At 41.5% G+C, this 24,285-nt stretch overlaps 1 protein-coding gene across 4 annotated transcripts in view; it reads left to right on the top strand.

Moving 5' to 3' along the window:
- The window catches only part of MFSD11 (major facilitator superfamily domain containing 11), a 45,437-nt gene extending 30,106 nt beyond the window's left edge, over nt 1-15,331 (top strand). For all 4 annotated transcript variants that reach the window (XM_053288880.1, XM_053288883.1, XM_053288878.1 and 1 more), the window contains 7 exons: nt 198-342; nt 4,642-4,682; nt 5,392-5,457; nt 7,164-7,289; nt 9,392-9,566; nt 12,112-12,247; nt 14,235-15,331. In XM_053288880.1, the coding sequence (XP_053144855.1) occupies nt 198-342; nt 4,642-4,682; nt 5,392-5,457; nt 7,164-7,289; nt 9,392-9,566; nt 12,112-12,247; nt 14,235-14,399 (854 nt within the window). In that variant the 3' untranslated portion in view covers nt 14,400-15,331. The remainder of the gene's footprint in view (nt 1-197; nt 343-4,641; nt 4,683-5,391; nt 5,458-7,163; nt 7,290-9,391; nt 9,567-12,111; nt 12,248-14,234) is intronic.
- The last annotated feature ends 8,954 nt before the right edge of the window (nt 15,332-24,285 follow it).

The following is a 24,285-nucleotide window of genomic DNA, read 5'->3' as shown; positions in this document are numbered from 1 at the left end:
GAACCTAGAATTTGGGCTTCATTAGTGGGGAACTTCTCCAAACTTGGTTCATATGTGCTGTGTGCGTTCTTCTATATTATGTGTTTTGTTTCAGTCCAGAAATGCCCTAGCTGTTTTGGGTAGTTTTACTGGATGTGCTGCTGAGTTTTTTGTTTTGTTTAACAAAAGTGTAACATACTACTTTGTCTTTCCCCCAGATAGTGACCGCAGGACTGTCTTTATTGCTCTGACAGTAATCAGCCTCGTGGGCACCGTTCTGTTTTTTCTCATTCGAACTCGAGAGGAGTCAGATTCAGAGGAAGTAGAAACCTCGGCATCTGCTGATAATATTGTAGAACACACGTAGGTGCTTCTGGCCATCCTTCTGCTAGATCAGCATGTTCAATGTTTAGCCATTTCTATTCCTATGTGAATATGGCTCATAGGGTGTTGTTGTTTTTTTTAAGTTATGCATACGGTCCTCACAGGGATTTTGTGTCACATAAGTCAGTGTGCTTTTCTACTATAGAATAGAAGATGCTGAAAACACATAATTCAGCTCTTTCTAATTTGCCAGTTATCCAGAGTAAAACATGTGACTAAGAATTAAATCTTTCGGATATTTAAGGGAGTTACTGTTAGCCTATATTCTAACTAATGCTGTGGGTCTGCGCAGCCAAATAGCAGCCCCCGAGGACATAATTGTTTGCTGCACAGAGTGTTTCTGGGGGAAGGGGAGGCTGGCAAAATTTTGCTGCTCCCCCTCTTTGAGTATCCACACTTCAGAAGTGGGAATGGAGTTGCTGCGAGCATACGTCCTTTGGCTGCATGTCCTCAGTGTTAGTTAGAATGTCAGTCACTGTGTTTGGATTGTACTGCTGCAGATAGGGATGCAGGTGACAGAATGATCCACCATATTAAAAGATTTTGCTCCTCATAGAAAAACTGCATATCAGGGAGAAGACTAGGCTAGACTGTTTCTCCCTGGTATCTGGGATAATGTTTTGATATGGAGGAATATTTGGTCACGTAGACTTTCAACTGCATTCCAAAATGTACAATCCAAACACAGGTGAGAGCCAGGCCAAAATCTCTTGTAGGTACTCTCGACACAGTAAGGATCAAGCTAGACAATACTTTAAGCATGCGGTTGGGGCTAGAATGCTTGTTCTTTGGTTCAGTAAATAGCAGCCATGTTGCCCCCTGTGGATGGTAGCTTCCCCCACAAGGCATACAGCAGCCGGGGATGTGTGATCTGGATCAGGACCTTGGTGGGGGCCGAGGGTTAAACCCTCCCTCCCTCGCACCATGGTCTCAATCTGTGCACACACACCCAAATCTAGCTACTATTTACTGAATATAAAGCAAGCACACTAGCTCCAATCACCCACTTAAAATAACACCTAGTTAGACTGTAGAACTAAGGAGCAGGGTTTCCTTACAGCCAGGGCAGAAGAAGAACCTCACATGAAGGTCTGATGCTTGGGATGTTATCTCTTTCAAAATTAAGCATTGCCCACTCCTCCTTTGGCAGCAGGAATGCAGTTAAAAATGTATTAAAAACTCTTAAAAGCGTTTTGCTAATGATGGTACTATTCCCATGCCACCAATATTCCATTCCTAATACTACCCACCTATTTTCACCAGAAGATAAGCCTCTGGCTGCTAACTGGTGAGAAGATGGGTGGTAGGGTGCTAGGGAGATACAGAAGATAAAAGTATTTGATCCCGTAACATTTAAATAAAAGAAAAATACTTTATATTGAGATCTGGGAAAGCAGTGTATATAACACTTCATAATTTCAGCTTTTTCAAAATAAAGTTATACAGTGGCAGGCAAGGTTTATTATGTTGCTATTAATAATTTCATATACCCATAGAGCCTTGTTAAACTGTGATGTATTAGTTGAATGCAGACAAATCATAACATGCACAAAGATACCTTGTGACTAAGTAACATGGAGCTGTGTATTTATAGTGCACAGACAAGAAGATTTAAGACATTGATTTTACATATATCTATCTCCTTGACTTTGTTTCTGAATATTATTTCCTGTTTTTAGTTTATTTTATTTATTCAATTTATATACCATGCCTTCCTTCCAAGGCATTTACATTAAAATCCAAGAACATGTAAATCAGATTAAAATTAAAAATAGTTACCATTAAAAGCTGGGCTAAAAAGATGGGTCTTTGAGGCTTCCCAAAGGCCTCCAAGGAAGATAATTCTCTTATATCCACGGGTAGCATATTCTACAACCCAGGGGCGACAACTGAGAAGGCCCAGTCCCAGGTCGCCCCCAGATGAACTGATGGCATCTGAAGACGGGCCCCTCCTGATGATCTTAGTGAACAGTGGGGATCTCGTAGGGAACAGAACTCTCTCAGATAACCTGGACCTGAGCCATTTAGGGCTCTAAAGATAATAATCAGCACTTTGTAGTTTGCTGGGAAACCTATCGGCAGCCAGTGCAACTGTTTAAGAACAGGCATAATGTGGTCTCTTCAGGATACCCAGAGATCAATCTGGCTGCTACATTTTGAACTAACTGAAGTTTCCAAACTACGTACAAAAGCAGCACTCTGTAACATAGAGTGAATTGCAGTAGGCCAACCTGGAAGTTACCAGCTGGTGTACCTCTGTTTTCAGGTCATTCTCCAGGAATGGGTGGAGTTAATCAATCACAGCTGGTAAAAAGCGCTCCTGGCCACAGCCTCAGCCTGAGGCAACAGAGTGAGACCCGGGTCCAAGAGCACTCCCAAGCTAAGAACCTGTTCTTTCTGGGGGAGTATAACTTCATCTTGCAGATTAGACTCCCAACAATGAGCACCTCCGTCTTGCTTGTATTCAGCTTCAGTTAATTATCCCTCATTACTGCCTGTAGGCAGGCATTTAAGGGGCTAACACTACTTCCTGATATTGATGACAAGGAGAAATAGATTTGAGTGTCATCAGCATATTAATAACACCCAGCACCAAATGCCCTGATGATCTCACCCAGCAGTTTCATGTAGATGTTGTTAAAAAGCATTGGTGACTGAATGGAGCCCTGAGGGACTCCATTTAGCAGCTTCCGTTTTAAAGAGTAACTGTCACTAAGTGCCACCATCTGAAATCTACCAAAGACATAGGAGCAGAACCACTGTAAAACAGTGCCTCCTATACTCAAATCTCTCAGGCAAGGGAAGAGAGCTGGTCTTTAGGTAGCTTGACTTGTCCCCTTAAGTTAAACAGGATCCACCCTGGTTGCATACAAAAGGAAGACTAGGAGTGTGAGCGCTGTAAGATATTCCCCTTAGGGGATGGAGCCGCTCTGGGAAGAGAATCGAGGCTCCAAGTTCCTTCCCTGGCATCTCCAAGTTAGGGCTGAGAGAGATTCCTGCCTGCAACCTTGGAGAAGCTGCTGCCAGTCTGTGTAGACAATACTGAGCTAGATGGACCTACAGGTGAAACTCGGAAAATTAGAATATCATGCAAAAGTCCATTAATTTCAGTAATGCAAATTAAAAGGTGAAACTGATATATGAGACAGACGCATTACATGCAAAGCGAGATAAGTCAAGCCTTAATTTGTTATAATTGTGATGATCATGACGTACAGCTCCTGAAAACTCCAAATCCACAATCTCAGAAAATTAGAATATTACATGGAACCAAGAAGACAAGGATTGAAGAATAGAACAATATCAGACCTCTGAAAAGTATACAGTATACTGTGCTTGATTGGCCAGCAAACTCACCTGACCTGACCCCATAGAGAATCTATGGGGCATTGCCAAGAGAAGGATGAGAGACATGAGACCAAACAATGCAGAAATGCTGAAGGCCGCTAATGAAGCATCCTGGTCTTCCATAATACCTCATCAGTGCCACAGGCTGATAGCATCCATGCCACGCCGCATTGAGGCAGTAATTGCTGCAAAAGGGGCCTAAACCAAGTACTGAATACATATGCATGCTTATACTTTTCAGAGGTCCGATATTGTTCTATTCTTCAATCCTTGTCTTCTTGGTTCCATGTAATATTCTAATTTTCTGAGATTGTGGATTTGGGGTTTTCATGAGCTGTACGCCATGATCATCACAATTATAACAAATTAAGGCTTGACTTATCTCGCTTTGCATGTAATGCGTCTGTCTCATATATCAATTTCACCTTTTAATTTGCATTACTGAAATTAATGGACTTTTGCACGATATTCTAGTTTTCCGAGTTTCACCTGTATGGTCTGACTCAGTATATGGCAGCTTCCTATGTTCCTAATTCAGAAGGATACCAAGGTCAATGGTATCGAAAGCCTCTGAGAAATCCAAAAGTAACAACAGAGTCACACTTCCTCTGTCAATTCACTGGTGAAGGTCATCTATCAGGCTGACCAAGGCTGTCTCAATCCCATAGCCCTCCATAAAACCAGTTTGAAATAGGTCTGGAGAATCAGTTTCCTCCAAGACCACTTGGAGCTGGTCAGCCACCACCCTCTCAATCATCTTACCCAACCATGCGAGGTTGGAGATTAGGGTTATTAGGATTATAACATTACTAATGGCAAACAGTGTAATGTAAAGAAGGCTGAAAGTCAAAACAGTGTATTTTAGCGCTTAATGAACACAGCATGATTATTGCTTGTTTTCTCACTTTATACAAATACTTGTTTTACCAGGTCTGGACAAAGCAAAATTACAAAGGCAGTGGATGCATTTAGTAAGTAACATTCCAAGGAAGAATTACCCCAGGAGGTATTACTGTCTTAGATATTCCAGCATTCCCAGCTATGGTCAGATGTGGAAAATTCAAATTAGCAACTTGCTTGCAGTTGCCTTTTAAACATGATGCAAGAGTTCTAGTTTTTCCATCCTTCCAACTATTTTCTTATACTGTTGAGATGCATCCTTTCTTCTTCCCATCCATCCATGCTTCCAATCTTCCGGAACCACACTAGGTTATAAAGGTCAGAGTGTTCCCCAGGGAAGAGAAAATGCCATCAGTCATCTTTGAAGGGTCCATACAACTTGACTCATAGTGGTTGTTCACTTGTCAGAGGAACAATGGCCACAATTCTGGTGGTGTTGTGCGGGGGGGGGGGGGGCGGGGAGCTGAAATGGTTTGCCCGACACCAGCAGCAGAACAACTATGATCTGGATCGTGATGGCATTTCGGATGTGGAGTAGGTAGGGAGAGGGCTTTTTAGGATATTGTATTAGCTGACAAAGTTAGAATATAAGCACCCTTCATTTTTTAAGCACTTGGATCCCATGATGCTAAACGCAACTGTATGAGTGCCAATAAAGTAGAGGTCATAGATAAGATTGAGAGAGGGAGTAATGTAATTCAGCTCACCTCACTCCCCCACCTCTTCTTTAATCTAGCACTCAGTAAGATGCTTCTGAATTTAACTCTGGTTTCTTTGCAGAAAGATCTATTAAGCTCTGTGGAACGAAAGAGATTTTGCTGCTTAGCATCACAATGGCCTATACAGGTAACTGAACAGATGCAAACAAAGGCTCAATTACTGGGCTAAACACAGGACTTTGGCCAAGATCAGCTTCCTCACTGTCCATCGGCCCTGCCATCCCAAGTCCTTTGCTCTTGACAGCCTCACACAGAAAGGAAATCTGCTCTTTATAATCAATAGCAGTTTTGGGATTGGAGCTGTTGTGGGCAAAGCGTCATAACCCTGGTTTGTGTGGTTCCTTTTGTACACATTTGTCAACACTTGTGGATTGTTGCCCTTTCCCCCTTTAAGACTTTCTTTTCCAACATATTTTCCTCTCCAGCATCTTTAGACAGACCATCCCCTTTCCACGGAGAGCAAAGTGTTTGGAGCCTGTTAAGGGAATGTGTAGCAGAACCGCCATCTGGTGGCTGCAACTGGGAGCACCTGTAGTTCCTTAGGCTGCTGCAGTCATGTTTTTGAGACTTTCCTTTCAGTCTTGAAGACTAGAAGCTTTTGCTTTTAAAATATGAGCAGAGATTTGCAGAATTCTAACTTGTCTGCTTGTCTGTTTAAAAAAGCCCTCAAGAATTTAGCCATAATTTATGTGTGGACTGTAGTTGTCTTGATTGCTGCTGTTTTGGTCAGTGACTGACATTCTGACTAACAAAGCGCAAGTTCTATGTGAGAAGCATCAGTGCTGCTGATGGGTTTGACTTATACAGCACCAGTGGGTTTTTTTGTGGGGGCAAATTTCAGTGATTTCCAGTCCCACCCTCCAAAGTGTCCTGTGCCACCTGAAAATATGTCCCTGAAGATTCCACAGCCCTCAAGTACATATTGTCAAGTAGCGCAGAGGAGCCATTACATTGTCCAATTTGAAAAGAATTCTGCTGATATAGTTATGGGATTTAATCTTAAAACTGTTGGTTATAGTACACCTTAACAAGGAACTCTCAACGTACCTCCCTCTACCCCCAGACAACGCACAAATGCTGCTCTCCCACATGATCTGTGCTGCTCCAAGCACCATGGATCTTCGGAGGCCGAGACCTCCAGACATCTCACAATGCACTACAGAATGAGTGTGGTGCATTGTGGGATATTCCTATGAGACAGGTGCTCTAGGCACCCATCTCTCTTTGCGTTTGGGCTGCAAGCAGCCTGAGCATACACACAATCCTGGCGCTGGCGTTAAAGGCATGTTTGTACCCTTAACCTTGACTAAAGGCCATTCTTGAAGTGGGGTTAGGTGGGCTGGCAGCACTAGGATCTAACCCAGACTGGACTGCCCTAGCCTGGGTTAGGCTGCTCGTGGGAAGAGCCTTTCTCTCTCTTTTACCCCCCCAGATTGCTTGTGGGTGATGTCAGCAGTGTTGTCAGTTGCCTAGGGAAGTTTCATTAAGAAAAGTTCTTTTAAGAACTGAACTGTGTGCCTTGGGCAGTAGCTCATGGTGGAAATGCAGTTAGCAGCTGCTTACCAATCAGCAGGATGCTACATAGTTTACAACAGAAATGGCCAACTTGTGCATTCTTGGGGGCTCACTCTATAAGACACTAATCTGGGGGCCAGCATTGTGTGGTTTGCTGTTCTGCGCTCTTAAATTATGAGTTTTGAGAATCTTGTTGGGGCTGGAATTCTGCTAAATTAATCTTATTGTTGCTATAGCCTCCACTAGTGAAAACTGGTCTGTGTAAAAACAGTCCTTAGAGTTCATAACGATGTCTGAAATAATGTTGTTTCTTTTAAGGTCTGGAGTTAACATTCTTCTCCGGAGTGTATGGGACCTGTATAGGTGCTGTAAATAAATTTGGCACAGAAGAAAAAAGTCTGATTGGACTCTCTGGTATTTTCATTGGCATTGGAGAAATACTAGGTGAGCCCAAATTGGATTTGAAATACTAGTAAATAGTGTTTTGTCCACAATTGTATAATCTGTATGCATTTAAGTGTTCAGCGCAGTGAAATGGGAGTGGTTGAACACCACCCATGCTACTGCGTGTGCCTACACCACCACCACTGCTGTTTTGGAGCAGCCTTGTTCTGCTGGACTTGCAACTGCACAAGCACAGTTGCACAAGGCGACCCCCATTATTTCCAGTGGTGGTAGTGTGTTCTCACTGCACTGAACGTCAGTGAGCTAAAATAACACAGCAAAGAACTAAGATGTCTGGAGCTGTTCAGCATGGCTGTGTAGTATATTTAGCAACTCAGGGGTAGGTAGAAAGTAGATCTGGGTTTCTGGCTCTCAAACACATAACAATAGCAACAACAAAATGCCCCGCTTCTGAGTTAGACTGCTGAAACTCAAAGAGTTTGGAGAAAAAGCAGGAGTGAAAGGACTGTGAGCTCAGTCCTGATACTGAAAACATTCCTGGGCAGAGGAGCGTGTGCTAAGTGTCACCACTTCCCTTAATTCTAAGTGTGTGTCTGTTTCTGCCTTCCCCGTCATTCTTTTGCCCTGGTTCCAGTCAGTGGGCCTTCAGGTTCTAGTGAAAAAACAAAGTAGATATCACAAGCCCGAAGTCTGCTCCTCTCTGCTGCAGTGCTCAAGTAAGAACTGGGACACAGGTCAGCAAGTTTATCTTTAGGTAAAGTGATACTGGAGTGCTATTAACTGAGCAGTGCTTTGTTGAGTATAGAGCATGCAGGCTGTGGCATATGAGACAGTGGCTGTTGGAGCCACTGCAGACAATGATGACTAGGACACACTTAGGCCTCATTCTCCCAAATATCAGGTGCAGTGGAAAGCCTTTGTTTGGACTGTAGCATTTCAGACTGCAGGTGGGGACTCAGTGTTGAACAAAAAATATATATATATGTGCTTAGAAAACTAGGTTTCAAGCACAAGGATCCTTGCCTTCTCTCTGACATGCTAGTGTTCTACATGCAGAGAAATTTGGGGCGGGGGCGGTATGGAGGAGCATTTGATTGTGTAAGCTCCCATCTCACTCGGAAGTGGTACAGTGGAGACATGGGTTTATCCACCTCAGCTGCAGTCATCGGAACTAGGCCTTGGTCTCCATTCAGGGAATAAACAATGATGCATTGTGGGAGAAAGAGACTGGAGTGCAGGGATGACTTTCTGCCATAGTCAACCATTTGATGCTAACTTGGCAAAGAGGCACCTTTTAATGTGGTGATTCTCTTTATTTGGCAGGGAGAGAGTAACTGGCCCTATCCACCCCCAGCACAGTACCCCTGTCTATCTTATATTTCTTTTTAGATTGTGAGCCCTTTGGGGACAGGAGCCATCTTATTTATTTATTATTTCTCTGTGTAAACCGCTTTGGAAACTTGTGTTGAAAAGCGGTATATAAATATTTGTTGTTGATGTGGGTTAGTCTCTCCCTGCTTTCCAACTTGTTGAATCAAAGACAAGATCACCCCAGGGCACAAGGAGCTGCATATGTACTGTAGCATCCTCTAGAGTGGTTTCCTTTGGAATTTCCTTTTGTGGCACACTTGCCAAAAGGGTTGGCCGCCACAGCTATAAGATGTATCAGTTATGTAGATATGTGAGAGTGAGATGCAGAAGGTCGAGAAGCTGATATAACTTTAATTTTTGTACTGTGTGGGGTGGCAGAGAACGAGATGTAGACTTTTGTAAAGGCTCAAAGAGTTGACATTCCTATTCCAATAGTGGCTTTTACTGTCCAGTATACTTCTTGATACCCACAATTCAGTCATTGCTCTTATACCTCCTTGAGCTTGTTGGAACACTTGTCAGATGACAGATCCTTCCCTTCAAGGTAGCAATTCTAAGAAACCAATGCTCAGATCAAGCTGTATTTTGCTGCTCCCGCATCTTTGATGTAGCACGAACAAGTCTCTAGGGTACACTTTCATTTTTATGTTTGATGCCATCATTTAAAATCTTGTTTCCCGATTTACGCTGAAAATATCCCATTACCTTGAAATACAACTTTTCTGCCTTTTTCCTTCTTCCCCTCAGTAATGATATGTTTTCTGTCACAGGTGGAGGAGTCTTTGGCCTCATAAGCAAGAGCAACCAATTTGGCAGGAACCCAGTGGTGATGCTAGGCATTGTGGTCCATTTCATAGCTTTCTATTTGATTTTCTACAACATGCCAAATGATGCCCCCATTGCCTCCATAAGTGGGACAGACAGCATAGCATACATGGAACCAAGGTACAAGTTATTTGTTCTCCTCCTCTTGATCAGTTGTGTTTGAGGAGCTAAAATCATCTGAAGGTATGACATGTGAGCAGAGCCTTTGAATCCCACCGGCTTTTAGTCTCTGATCACCACTGAGCTGGCCTATATTGTATTACAACAACAAATATTTATATACCGCTTTTCAACAAATGTTTCCAAAGCGGTTTACATAGAGAAACAAAAAATAAACAAATAAAATAAATTATACCAGCAGACTGATTTTTGCTGATTCTCCCTGCCTCTCTTAGTGCTCTGTGCCATCTTGAAATATGTTCAGAGAGTTGCCCCGTTCTCAGGGACATATTTCTGGAGAGCAAAGAGTACTGGGGAGGTGGGGTTCAGCAAAAAATGGCTCTGCTCTTGCCTCTGCTGCTCAAGAGGTTGAGTTTGGAAAAGCCTTGCTGTGCAGGGGTGCAGCTCCTTATGGCAGCAGATGGCTGTGCAATGTGTGGGCCAGTATCACTGCAGCCCAGACATTGGTTACTACCCAAGGAGTGCAATGCCATAATGGGAAAGAGAAGGGTGAAAGAGTGTGCATGTGAGTCTCACAGTAAGTTCAAAACTGATCAGGGCTTCAGTCAAAACTCCACTGAATGTCGATCCCATTTTTAAACTGAGATAACTTTGTGTAAATCTCTAGGGGCAATTTTCTCCTTGCAAGTTGCAAGTGACTTTGTATTAATAACCTAAAATGTTCACAGTCATGAACTGGCTCTTCAATATGCATTGCAAATAACAGCATTTCGAAAATGGGCTGTATTTAGAGATTAATTTGGTTGGCTGTTTAATTTAAACCATACTTAAATATTTTAAAATGCATGTGTAAACTTAATTATTGTGTGTGTACAAAACTGCTTTGGAGGATACTGAGCATTTGTAGCTTATTGCTATATTATGCTTCTCAAGGATATTTAAAATATTAACTAATATATACTAAATGTCCTTGATGTGTTAATTGTGCTGGAGAAGTACTCCAAGAGGTACAAATTCTCAAAATGGAGTGGCTGTTCAGTCAGGGGTGGAGCCACCATTGGGCGACAGGGTTCAAAGAACCCTAATCCCTCACTACCCACAATCCGCTACAAATAGTATTATAAGTCCTACCATTATTTACTGGCATTTTTGTCCGGGCTGATTGAGAAATAATGGAGGAAAGTTCCGAAGTCCACACTGTTACTGAACTAACCATTTACTGAACTGAACACAGTGGCGGAGGTAGACCAGCGGCGGCCTCTGTTCGGCTGCCACCACGGGCCCCCTCACCCTAACCCCTGCATCTGATGTCAGATGCAGGGAGCATTTAGCCACGCTCCCCACACCCGGTGTTAGATGTAGGGGCATGATTTAGCTCCTGAACAGGGACTTATAATACTATATGTAGTGGATAGTGGGTAGTGGGAAATTCCTTTCCTGACTCTGACCAGGTTAATGGATAATCTCCCTGACCAGTCTAAACCACTTCTGCAGCATGTGGAAGACTTTAGTGCTGAATCATTCCTGTCCTGTGCTCTGAGACACAGACTGGCTGGTTTAAAACTCTGTAACTTTCAACACTCGAAAGTTAAGAAAAGGATTCTAGGAAAACCCGGAAGCTCTGGTAGATTCCTGCTGCCACCAAACACTCTAAGACTTGTCTAGAACGGGACCACTGGATTTAGTGCTTTAGTCCAAGGTCCCTCTATAGCTAGGTACTGGGCAAATGCAACAATCTGCTCCCCCTTTTTTTGCTAATAGGCAAGACTAAAGAAAGAAAGCTTTCCCTCCCATGCGTTTTGCCTGCACGTGGAGCTAATTGTTAATTTGGCCAAGCTCTCATTGAGATGTGTTTTGCATCAGAGAAATCCCCCCTCCTCCTGCTGGGTCAATAGTCACCCTTGGAGGCTTGAAAAAGGTAAACAACAAAGAAAAAACTTTTATTCAATTACTACAGACTAGTTCCGTCTGAGGCTTTTAGATAGACAATCAAAATACGTAGTTGTTTAAAAGAATACTTCAAAACCACCCTGAATGATGCTGGGGTGGCACACTTTAAAATTTAGTTACTTTGTTGCAAATAACAGATATTTAGGAAATGCAAAGCACACACCAAAAACAGAAATTCTAATGCAAATTCTTACTAAAACACCTTCTCTTGCCCTAAACTTACGAAACCACTAGCCTTGGCTTCCTTTTTGCTTTCACTCACCAAGCTCCTGATGAGAATCAAGCCTCCTGCAATCCTATCTTACAAGGATCTACAGCCATCCTGCTGTAGCAGAACTCCATTGCTGCGTGTCCTCCTTGCTCCTCCAGTGCAGAACTTCCTTTCTTGTTCCCAGAACTCCCAGCAACAGCTCTCTAAGTCCCACCCACCTATTGGACTGATTGGTTGAGCTCTGGAGTTCACCAGCCTGTCAGTCAAGACAAAGGTTCACTTCCTGTTAACTCTTTAAGGAGAAGGGAGCCTGGTCACTGCACTATTTATGCTATGTTTTACTTCATTACAGTGTGACTAATGGGGGCTGCTTTTCCTTTTCAGCAAAGAAGTTGCGATTTTTTGCAGTTTCTTACTCGGCTTAGGTGATAGTTGCTTCAACACTCAGCTCCTCAGTATTTTGGGGTTCCTGTACTCGGAAGATAGCGCCCCTGCCTTTGCCATTTTTAAATTTATCCAGGTAATTGTCTGTTGCCAAATAGCACAGCCAAACTTGTTTCATGACATATGTAATTCTTTGTCTTCCTGAAGGACATGGTATTTATTATCGATAGAAGCCTTGTGTGGTGTTGGACAGAACCTGATGGCCATTTTGTTTTGCCTGGGACATTCAGTGAGTTTAGAAGGCAACAAAATAGAAGCCTTTACTCTCATGCAGGATGTTTGGTATGCAAAATGAAGAATCTCATTGGTGTAGGATGAGAGTTGCTATTATTGAGATTAAAAAAACCTGGTGGCACACTAGCTGTGAGTGGAATTACAAGACTGGTGGAGATCACTGTTCCCTCTAAGGTGCCTGTGCCAACTTCCAGGCCCCCACGCAGCAGTTTCAGACTCTGCTGTACCCGCCACTGCTGCCTAACTGCCTGGCACCCCATTTCCCCCCCTCCCCAGCACTGTCGCGCTTTCCCCCTCTCCCTGGTTGAGTCACTGCGCTGCCACCTCCCCCGCCCCCACCGGCCGAGCAGCCAGAAGAGGACAGGAGGGAGGAGGATGGGAGGCTGTTGCTCTTGCCCACCCTCCTTCCCGGTAAAAGGTTTTTAAAAAATAGCCATGATAGCCACAAACTAACTCTGAAAGGTAAGACCCTGTTTTCTTTTGTGCATTTACAACAAATAAAACCAGCGTGTGAGTCTTAGATCCATTTATTTTCAAAACCCACATCAACGCTTGACAGTTTTGCATATCCCAACATTGCTCTACTTTGGCTCCCCCCTTGGCTTCTTTCTCCAGGGAATACACAGCATGACATTCACATAACCAGAAAAAGCACAATCAGCTGTTAAGAACAGCTGTCACTTTATTAAAGAAATCTTAATTAATCATATACATTTTAGTTGATTGATTAGTTCATTGATTTAATTGTAAAAGAATAGTTCAACAGGGGAAATAAAACATGCTTTGTTTTTAGATAACGCCTCTTTTAAGATGATACTTGCCAGCTGGTTTTTATAAGCATAATAATTTTTAAAAAATAAATCTAAGATCTGCTGATCACTTAGTCGGGGCATCTTTTTTAATGAATCAAAACATTTGATTTGATCTAATTGGTTAATTGGCTAAATATTGCAGCCTTAGTGTCAGGATGGCATCTGAGTGCTGGGCAAGGTAAGACATGCTTCTGTGATCAGTCAAGCCTGTCTCACCTTCTAGAGGCTTTGGAGGAATGAGTGGGTAAGTTTAGACCTTGAGCTATCCAGAGGGTTGAGGGTGAGGATGGGCTTGAGTGGGATGCAAAGCATTTTGCAGTCTTTAGGCAGTGGAAGACAAACTGCGCTTGGTTGGGGGTGGGGAAGTTAAAAAAAATGTTAATCGTGCGGCACAATAGTCATTAACTCTGTGTGTGTGTGTGTGTGTGTGTGTGTGTGTGAGAGAGAGAGAGAGAGAGAGTGTGTGTGTGTGTTATGTGCACTCACTGATGTGATGTCTGCTGCCCAGGGCAAAACGCTTTCCGCTAACTGATTATAAAAATTGGAGGGAACACTGGTGGGGATGCCATATAGAAAAGCCTGGCTAGTGTCTTAATACATACAGTATAATTGTACTAATGGCAGAAATGGGAAAACATTATATGTCAGCAGAGATGACATAAAGGATTGTGCTGTGGATAAAATAGAAGCCATTGATGTGAAAGTCACCAGATTGTCACTCAGCCTCCAAACAAAATGCTGTGTTGAACTTGGTGTGAACGAGCATGCTATGGCGATAGAGTGGGAAACTGGCTAGTGCAAATGACTTTGATAACATGGGAATTATAGAAGGAGATTTAGTGCAGAGGTTTTTGGTTCCAAAGTGGCAGATTTTACAAACTAAGGCTCAGAAAAGTAACTTGGAGGGGAGAATGTATGCTCTGGATTTCAGAAGGAAGCTGAATTATCATTAGAATGAACAGCAGAATTGTAAAACCACCATAGCTGCTTTCACCATCTCTCTGCTTTCCTTTTCAGTCTGTCTGTGCAGCCATAGCTTATTTCTACAGCAACTACCTGCTTCTTCAATGGCAGCTTCTGATTATGGTTGTGGTTGGCTTCTTTGGGACTATTTCCTTCTTCACAGTGGAGTGGGACGCCCCAGCCTTTGTTGCCAAGAGCACAGATTACAGCAGCATTTGACGGAGGCATTTTCATCAGCCTGGAACAATATTCACATGGAAATATACACACACACACCCTTATTGAAAAGACTTGATGACATTTTCAATTCCAGAAGCATGAATTAAAGAACTCTGTAGTGTAATGGAGAACAACCATAACAAGACATGGAAATACTAAACACCAAAGTTTTAAAAAGTTTGTTTTCTTATATGAATAAACCAGTGGTGATGGAAATCATGTGTGAAAGAGGGACCTGGCAATCAAGGCACTGAGACATTCTTTTTAAGATTTGCACTTGCTGAGTGCCTGCATCTCATCCATTATCGGCATTTTACCATTGTCCTTTTTAATTACATTTCTGTTTTCTTTTAACTTGTCTTTACCTGAAGCCTTTTAAACAGTTGTCTTGTCAGAATTTTACCTGTGCATGAGTGAATATTTTCCATTAGGCACACTACAACACACTGTATTTCTGGAAGACCAGTTCACTTTCTGGATTTGTGTGGTAATTCATAGAAGGGATTCTAATGCTTTTGTTTTTAATTTTCACATTCTATTTTCTTCTAATATGTCTACTTTATAATGTGAACTAGCATCAGTTTATAAAAAGTGAATATATATTATGGGATAACAGCATAAGGGAATTAAATGTCTTTGTACAAAATATTTTGCTAAATTTGTTTAATTAGAGGCAAAAATTATTAAGGTTCAGAGGCCCAATAGTCCCCATATCTCTTCCTATGTGCCCTGAGACCTTTTATCTTTTCTCAGGATCAAGTTTATAGTGATGTTTGCTGCTATAAGACTGTGTAGGAAATGCACTCTTGAGACATTACTATAATGATCCCACAAATATTTGAATAACTTGGTGGTTTCAGTGAGCCCAGTTTGATTTGTCACATGCATAAAAGTACATGGGTACACGAATAAAAGCAAGATTAAGGAATGTGCGTGCTGGATTTTAGCCTCACTTACTTCTAATTATTTATTGCTACAGCATCTGGGGATAGACTCCCTGCCAAATATTTTAAAATACATGTTTATAATAAGGCATTATGTAGTACATTTAAGGCACAGAAAAAGAACATCACTACAAGGAAAAAGAGCTACATCATTACAAGGGAAGAGAGCCTGTCTCAAGGGAAGAGTTGTCCCCTTAAGCTAAGCAGGGTCTGCCTGGTTGCATACGGAAGAAGTGTGAGCACTGTAAGATATTCCCCTTTGGAGAGGGAGCCGCTCTGGGAAGAGCATCTAGGCTCCAAGTTCCCTCCCTGGCTTCTCCAAGATAGGGCTGAGAGAGATTCCTGCCTGCAGCCTTGGAGAAGCCACTGCTAGTCTGTGTAGCCAATACTGAGCAAGATGGACCTATGGTCTGACTCAGTATATGGCAGTTTCCTATGTTCCTAAGTGGTGCAAAAAAGCTTTAGGGTCACTGTAAAGATTACAGATTTCTTATTCAGTCAATACTTGATGTCTACGCATAGAAAAATGAGTAAACATAAGGAAAGCCCTGCTACATTAGGCCAAAGGCTCATCTAGTCCAACAGCCTGCTTCATGCAGTGGCCAACCAGGTGCACTTGGGAAGCTCGCAAGCAGGAAAAAGAAGGCAACTGCCCCTTCCCATTGGTGCTTCCTAGTACCTGGTGTTCAGGGGCATGCCACTGCTGATCCTGCATGAAAACCAGTGTGACCATCACACTTGTGTCTATTTCACTGTATGTACACAATTACAAACATTGGGCTGCTTCAGAAATCAAATGGAGCCACAGTTCTATCTTGGCTTTGCGCAATGTCCCCACGCCTTGGGCATGCATGCTCCCCCATCCCCTGCAAGCTTCAGCAGAATTTTACTTGAAACTGAGGTTAAAAACAAACCAGGATCAGTTCCAATGCGAATAACTTGTAATAAACCACTTTGAAATAAATCAAGATCTTAAAGCCACATCAAACTTTAGATTCAGATCTTGGTTTAACCACTTAAACAATAATTGATGGCTTTTGGTTGTGATCCTTAAGTTAATTGTTCCAGAATAATTCTACAGATGTTAGTACAATGTCTATAGAATAAATAACTTGAAGATCATCACCTGTTAAGTTTCCAGCAGCATTGTTGAACAAGATAACAGAGATTATTCTCTATTATTCACAAATGGGACTGTTTCAGAAAATGGAAGAGGGGTGAAAAAAGATGACTCGAGGCCACTTGAAACTTCTCATTCACAACTCTCATGAAATTAATTAATTAATTTCAATGAGGCTTATGTAGAAGAAGTGCTCAGTGAGTGGTGTTCAGAATTCTTCAGATATTCATTACAGAGTAATGTCTTTTAATTCAGTGGAGCTGCATAAAAAATGTGATTTGGAGTTTTCAGGCTTAGAGTGCCTTTTAAAATGTATATTGGAAGTTTGCCTTTAGCAAATGAATAGTTTTGGTAAACTTGCTTTTTATCAATGGTGCTGTAGTATCAAGTGTGTATATTTTATAAGAAAAGGGTGGTTTGCAATGTACAATATCAGGGTTTTTAAAAAGTGTCTCTTCGTAGGTAAATACTGTATTATATTGCTGGGAGCAGTAAAAAGTGCTATTTGTCAAAAGCTACACTCCTGTTGAATTGGATTTACTTCTAAATAAACATGGCTAAATCTGACTGTAGGGTTGCAATCCTAAGGTTACTTACCAGGAAGTTCTATTTAACTCAATGAGATTTACTTCTAAATCAAAATTAGGCTGTAGGGTTGTAATTCTTAACTCACACTAAAGTGTGCTATTTATATTTAGAAGGTCTAAGTATATAGCTGGGAGTTGGAAATAATTTTATTAGGGCTATTAAGACAATATATTTGGAGCAATATGCTAAAATTATTATAAATGGGGAACTATTAGATAATTGTAAAATACAAAAAGGAACTAGACAAGGCTGTCCACTCTCTCCATTACTTTTTATACTAGTACTGGAAGTGCTTTGTAGAAGTATTAGAGAAGATGATCAAATACAAGGCCCAAAAGTTGGGAAACAGGAGTACAAACTTAGAGCCTTTGCGGATGATGTAGTGTTCTTTCTAGAAAATCCATTAGAGAAGATCGGAAGACTCTTGGAAAAAATACAACAATTTGGCCAACTGGCCAGGTTTTATATAAATAAGATTAAAACGAAGGTGTTGACAAAAAAATATGGATCAGAAATCTAAAGACAGACTTTTTGAAATAAGTGAGCTGAAAGTCGAGAAGAAAATTAAATACTTAGGCGTCTGGTTGACAAACAAACTCTTTGTTGTTTTCAAATAATTATATTAAAATATGGAATACAGTAAAAACTGACTTGCAAAGATGGACTAGAATGAACTTATCTTTAATGGGAAGAATTTCAGTTGTGAAGATGAATGTTTTAACGAAAATGCTCTTTTTCAGACTATCCCTATAATCAACACTTTAACTTGTTTCAGGCAATGGCAAAAGGACATAACTAAATTTGTTTGGCAAGGGAAAAGACCAAGAATTAAATTCAAAAATTTAACAGATGCTAAAGAAAGAGGTGGTCTTACCCTGCCAGATTTAGGTTGTATTTTGATGCTGTTTGTTTGACATGGTTAAAAGAATGGATAACATTAAGAAATCCCAGAATACTTGATCTGGAAGGATTTGATAGAAGGTTTGGATGGCATTCATATCTGTGGTATGATAAAACTAAAGTGCATAAAGATTTTCTTAATCACTATGTGAGAAGGAGTCTAATGAGAGTGTGGGTAAAATATTAAAAATGGTTGGAATGTAAAATTCCATTATGGCTATCTCCAATTGAAGCTTTAGCACGTAAAGAGATAAATATGCAACCTCATTGGGGTACCTATAGGGATTTGTTATGTTTCCAAGAAAAGGGCTGTAAGTTAAAAAACCTAACTGAAGTACAAAATCTGGTTAGTAACTGGTTTCACTACCATCAGTTAAATGAAATTTATAAGAAGGATCTTAAAGTTGGATTTGAGGATCAAATGTCGAGATTTGAGAAGGTGCTGTGTGAAAATGATGAAAAATTAGTTTCTAAGATGTATAAGCTGCTGCTTCTGGAGGAGACGAGATGAAGTGGTTAAAACGGCTATGATAAAATGGGCTCAAGATCTGGGTCACAATATAGATATGGCAGTTTGGGAAAAATTATGGAAAATGGATTTAAAGTTTACCGCATGTTATACCTTAAAAGAAAATTATTATAAGATGATGTACAGGTGGTATTTGACACCCAAAAATTTAGCATTAATGTATAAAAATGTTCCAAACAAATGTTGGAAATGTGGACACTGTGAAGGAACTTTTTTTCATATGTGGTGGTCTTGCGGGAAGGCAAAGGCTTTCTGGGATATGATATATAATGAGTTGAAGAAAAATTTTTAAATGACATTTCCTAAGAAACCAGAATCCTTCCTGCTGGGAATAACGCAAGGAGAGTTTTCCAGAAGGAATTTAACAATCTTTATGTATGCAACCACTGCGGCTAGAATAGTATATGTGCAGAAATGGAAGAACAATGAAATGCCCTCAAAAGAAAATTGGCTGATAAAAACTTTGGAATATGCTGAGATGGCAAAACTTACAGTACTGATAAGGGATGAAAACCTGGAATGTTTTAAAGAAGATTGGAAACCATTCTTACTATACTTAAAGAACTATTTCTCTAATATTGATTTTTCAGCAGGGTTTGAAATTTAGTAATAGCAGTTTGAGTAGAGTAAAATCGAGTTTGTAAGGTATAGGATATATGTTTTGAATTACTATAGCAATGGTTGAATTGTATAATTAGTGATTCGCACAGATTGGCGAGCGGGAAGTCAACATTTGTTTAATTGGATGTAATGAGATTGTTAAGATATTGTAAAAACCAATAAAAATTTTAAAAGCAAAAAAGAAAAAGAAAAAAGAAGGTCTAAGTATATGGGAAAGTGGGGCTTATAAAGAGCTGCTAATCAGCCTGCCAGCTCCTAGCCTGGGCCTAGTTGTCAATGTATGCCATTGTAATTTTCCTCTGAGGCAAACATGCACCAGCTATGACTCTATATCCGCCATAGAAGTTCAGCCAAATGCAGAATTCTGCTAATAATCTGCTCCCATTAGAGTTTAGTTGCTTACAATATTCTTAAACAATTAATTTAATTAAAAAAATAACTAAAAGTACTACCAGGAGATCAATCAGGCAGATATTTCCCCCACCCCCAAACATTGTTAATTCTTTGTACACAATAATAAACTTTATTTGTTAGCCGTCCCATAACAAATTGTTTTCTGGGCAGCTCACAACAGAAGATTAAAACATACAATAAAAACACAAAAATGTTATTTTTTTTTAAGTGTAGGTGATCAGTGGAAGCAAAGGGGGTTAGCCATCACCTTCAGACACAAAGAAATTCCTCTCCTAAAATGGTAGAGCAAAAAGAGAAGCAGACCTCAAGCTAGTGTTAGGAATAGTAAATTATTATCTGAAGTTTGCCCAACACATTTCACCCAAAGGGTGTTTGAAATTCTTTGCATACTTCTTTAAGAGTAAGCCCTACTGAACTCATTAGAACAGCTATGTGATCAGTCCTAAAGAAGTGTGAAGGGGCTAAGGTATTTCAAAGCATCATAGAGTTTGCCAAGAGCATCTCTGCTTTCAGAGAGACATACAATACAGTGGGTATAGGAAAGAATCACCCCCTTTGATAGACCTTAAATTCTGGTTCCCTTACATCCTGAAATGAAAACACAAAGAAAATTCCCTTCACCAGCTGTACACTTATCCAATGCAACCTATAACATCCAACTGAAAAATATCACAATTACAGTCCAGAAAAAGTGTCAGAAATAAAAAACAAGAATTACTGAGATTGAAAAAGGATCAACCCCCCCCCCCCATGTCAATATTTTGTTGAACCACCTTTTGCTTTAATAACAGCCTTGAGTCTGTTGGGATACTTCTCTATCAACCTTGCACATCTAGACGGAGCAATATTTGCCCACTCCTCCATACAGAACTGATTTTTGTAAATCAGACCCAGTTTGTAAGAGTGAGTGGGGAGAGCGGGCTAAGCCCACTTTCCCTGCACACGAGCAGGGCGGGAGCCCTGGGTGGCTGGATCAGCTGCCCACATGATTGCTGGCTCCATGACGGAGCTGGTAGGGGCTGGGGAGTTTGGGGGCTGTGCAGCCCCCAGAAGCTCCAGTGTGCTCTGCACGAGCACGCAGGGCATACTGGGGAGACCCCCAAGCCGGGAGGTTGCTTTTTAGCCTCCCACCGGGGGGATGTCTACTCATGAGTAACCACGGTGTGGAGCTGTACCGCAGCTACTCACGGTTTTTTTTTTTTAAGGGTTTGCAGAGCACTCACTCCGCAAACCTGGTTTAAGGGGCAAGCTACTTGAGCAGATTACTCACTCAAGAACCACCGGGCTCACAGCCGAGCCCGGTGGTTCTCACAACTGTAGAAAATTGGGCTAGCGGAGGCTATTGAGTAACTTAGTCTGGATATCAGCCCCTATATTTGGATCAGTATGCCTCAGAACCCTTGCTTGTTGAATAATCTGTATTGGTATTTTGTTGTTAAGTTTATAACACTAGTAGGTTTGCAAAAGAAGGAAATGCTGCTTGGTGTTGTTTTTTAAACCACTGCACAGGGACAAAGTTATTAATTAGAAATATATATAAAATTTGGTATATACTATCGTGATTGTTAGATCACAAATAGTGGCAGTGGTGATAACTGAATATTGGACTTACTGGACTAGCAAATGGTAGCAAAAGATTGATTATCCGGAGGTACCACACCTCCGATTTCCAGATGCTGGTGGTAATACAGAATGGCTATCTCCATCTGGTTAGCCAGTGTTGTAGGCAGAGCACTTGATAGGGTCAAAGATCCATTTAGTAAGGCAACAAATTCCAGTAAGGACTAATCTGCCTACTTTCCTTTCACTATCCCTACAACTGGACTAAGTTTGGTCCATATCATTTAGGCAGTTCACAAGTTAGCCCATAGCCCACTTGCACCTCAAATGTTCAAGCGTCCACCAATGTGCTCCCTGCTGAAATAAGAGGCTCCCTATCTCTTACAACTTTTAAAAAGGCAGTCAAGATACATTTGTTCACCTAGGTTTTTAATTAGTTACTGTTTTAATAGTTTGATGATTTTAAATAGTTTCAACATTTTAAATTTTAAATTATTGTAATGTTTTCACCTTTTTATTTGTTGTTTTTTATTGTTTTGTTGTAAACTGCCAAGAGACTTGCATTTTGGGTGATATACAAATATGATAGATAGATAGATAGATAGATAGATAGATAGATAGATAGATAGATAGATAGATATTGAATTGGGATAGATGATATCATCGCAAACTATGTATTTGAGGAGTCCCTATGTGTTGCTATAACTGTACCAAATGTGGTCCAGATTGGTTCCCACTTGTACCTCAAATGTTCACATGTCCATCATCTTGAATCATGGTGGATGACATTATTACAAACTACACCCTTCAGTAGTCCCTATGTATCCCTGCACCTGTAGCAAATTTGGTTCGAATCGGTTAGGTGGTTCACAGGTTAGTCCTCTTGCACCTCAAACATTCACATGTCTGCCATCTTGGATCAGGGTGGATGACATCATTACAAACTACACCATTGAGGTGTCCCTATGTGTCACTCACTACATCTGCACCAGATTTGGTTCAAATCAGCTAGATGGTCCACAAGGTAGTCCACCTGTGCCTCAAACCATTACGCCTTCTTGAATTGGGATGGATGACATCATCACAAACTAGACCATTGAGGATGACTCCTTTGTGTCACTCACTACAACTATACCAATTTAGGTTCAATTGGCTAGACAGTCCACAAGTTAGTTCACCTGTGCTTCAAATGTTCACATGTCTCTCATCTTGAATTGTGGTTGATGACATAATAAAAAACTATGCCATTGAGTCCCTACAGCTGTAGCAAATTTGATTCAAATAGGTTAGGCAGTTCACAAGTTAGCCCACTTGCGCATCAAATGTTTACGTGTCCACCACAGATAAGGCATCAAGCTGCTAGCTTATCTGCAATGAATGAGTCAGGCTGATCCTTGAAGCACCAGCCTTTTGCTGTTGGGAAGGAAGCAAGACCGAGTGCTCCCTTATAGGGATGTGCAAACTGGTTTGTGGGTTCGGTTAAATGGTTCAGGGGTTCATGGTCGAACCAACCCCACCCCCCCGGTTCCATCTGGACTGGGACCGAACCCTGCTGCCAGTTTGCAAAAAAATTTTAAATTTTTTTACCTCTAGCCCCTTCGGGGGGCTTCCTAAAGGCCACTGGGAGGGGTGTCCACAAAGGTTCCCCCTCCCACCGCCTTTGCCAGCCTCGGTAATCACCACCGCGGCCCATTCTAGAGCTTATTTCAGCCCGTTCAGACCTCTGTATTTTCACGTTTCAGCCATTTTGACCGCTGGCGTGCATGTACAAATGGCCTCTGCGAGGCCTGGCATGGCTCAGGGCTTCACAGAGGCCAATTGCACATGTGAAGCAGCGGTAAAAATGGCTGCCACGCAAAAATGAGGTCTGAACGGGCCAAAATATGCTCTAGAATGGGCCGCGGTGGTGATTACCGAGGCTGGCAGAGGCGGAGGGAGGGGGAACCTTTGCGGACCCCCTCTGGCTGCCTTTAGGAAGCCCCCCGAAGGGGCTAGAGGTAAAGAAACCCCCCGCAAACACAAACCAACTTCATGAACTCCCCTGGACCGCACCGAATGGGGGCGGGGTTCTAAGTGATGCTGGACCGAACTGACCTGGTTCAGTTCAAGGCCGGTCTGGCTTGAAACCAAACCGGGCCAGCCGGTTCCGTGCACTCCCTACTCTCTTAACCTCGTTTAATTGATTGTGTGTCTGCTGTGGCAGCTTGCACTCGGGGATCCCAGTAATGTACTGCGCACTCACGCAGTGCATTGTTGGGGTAGGGTGCCATGCGGTGGCGCTTTCCTGCACCCAGCCCCTGGAGCATCAGGGTGAGGTGTGGGAGAGCTGCCGGCAAGCCGCCATGCATCTGGATGGGCGATCCGCCTGCCATTTCAAGAAAAATTATTTGAGCTTTCCCATTTGATCTGACCTAGTGATAGGAGTAATTGTTGGCTGCTGGGGAAAAGGAAAGCCAAGGAGCAGGGGGAACCAAATGAAGCAAAAAAAGCTCACAGAAATAGAAGATTAGTTCCATCAGTAACTACATCTCTCCGGGGTGGGTGGCGGGGGGATGACACAGCTGCCCACAACCAGAACCAGATCATCTTTTCAACAAAGCTCAAAAGGCTATCTTCTCTGCAATCAATTGCAATTAGTTCGAGCAATTAATTATTGGTATACGTTTTGCAATTTGCCTTACTGTACAAAGCTGTTATTTCCAATCATGAAATAATCTTGCAAACCAACCTTTCTGGTTTTTACTTTGTGTTGCTGATTGCTTTAGAACCTCTTCTTAAATTTAAGATTGAAAGTATTCTCAGTTATGGCACTGACTGTGAGAGTGACGAGAATAATTTTCTTGCTCATTTTCTTTTTGTAATTAGAGTCATCTATATAATGGTGAACTGCAACCAATAAATATATTTTGGAAGCATGATTAGAGGATGGATCATCTGCAATAATAATCATCATCAAATCAATTTATTACAGACAATAGACCAAAGTGGGATTATTTATAGAATTTCTAGCTTTTCCTGTTTGGGATCACTCTGGAGAATTTTGTTCTAAGTTACACCAATTTTCAATTTCAGCCGTGGTAGATGCCTCTCTTAACATACTAATGGTGATGAGTGTCTTTATTTTAAGCTTGTTGCAAGACCATTTTATAGAAACTGGCATTGCTGAGAGGAATATTAAATGTGAGTTATATAACACAAAGCTCTTATTTT

The sequence above is a fragment of the Hemicordylus capensis genome, chromosome 2, assembly GCF_027244095.1.
Source record: "Hemicordylus capensis ecotype Gifberg chromosome 2, rHemCap1.1.pri, whole genome shotgun sequence".
Taxonomy (NCBI): domain Eukaryota; kingdom Metazoa; phylum Chordata; class Lepidosauria; order Squamata; family Cordylidae; genus Hemicordylus; species Hemicordylus capensis.
This window is presented reverse-complemented; position numbering and strand designations above follow the sequence as displayed.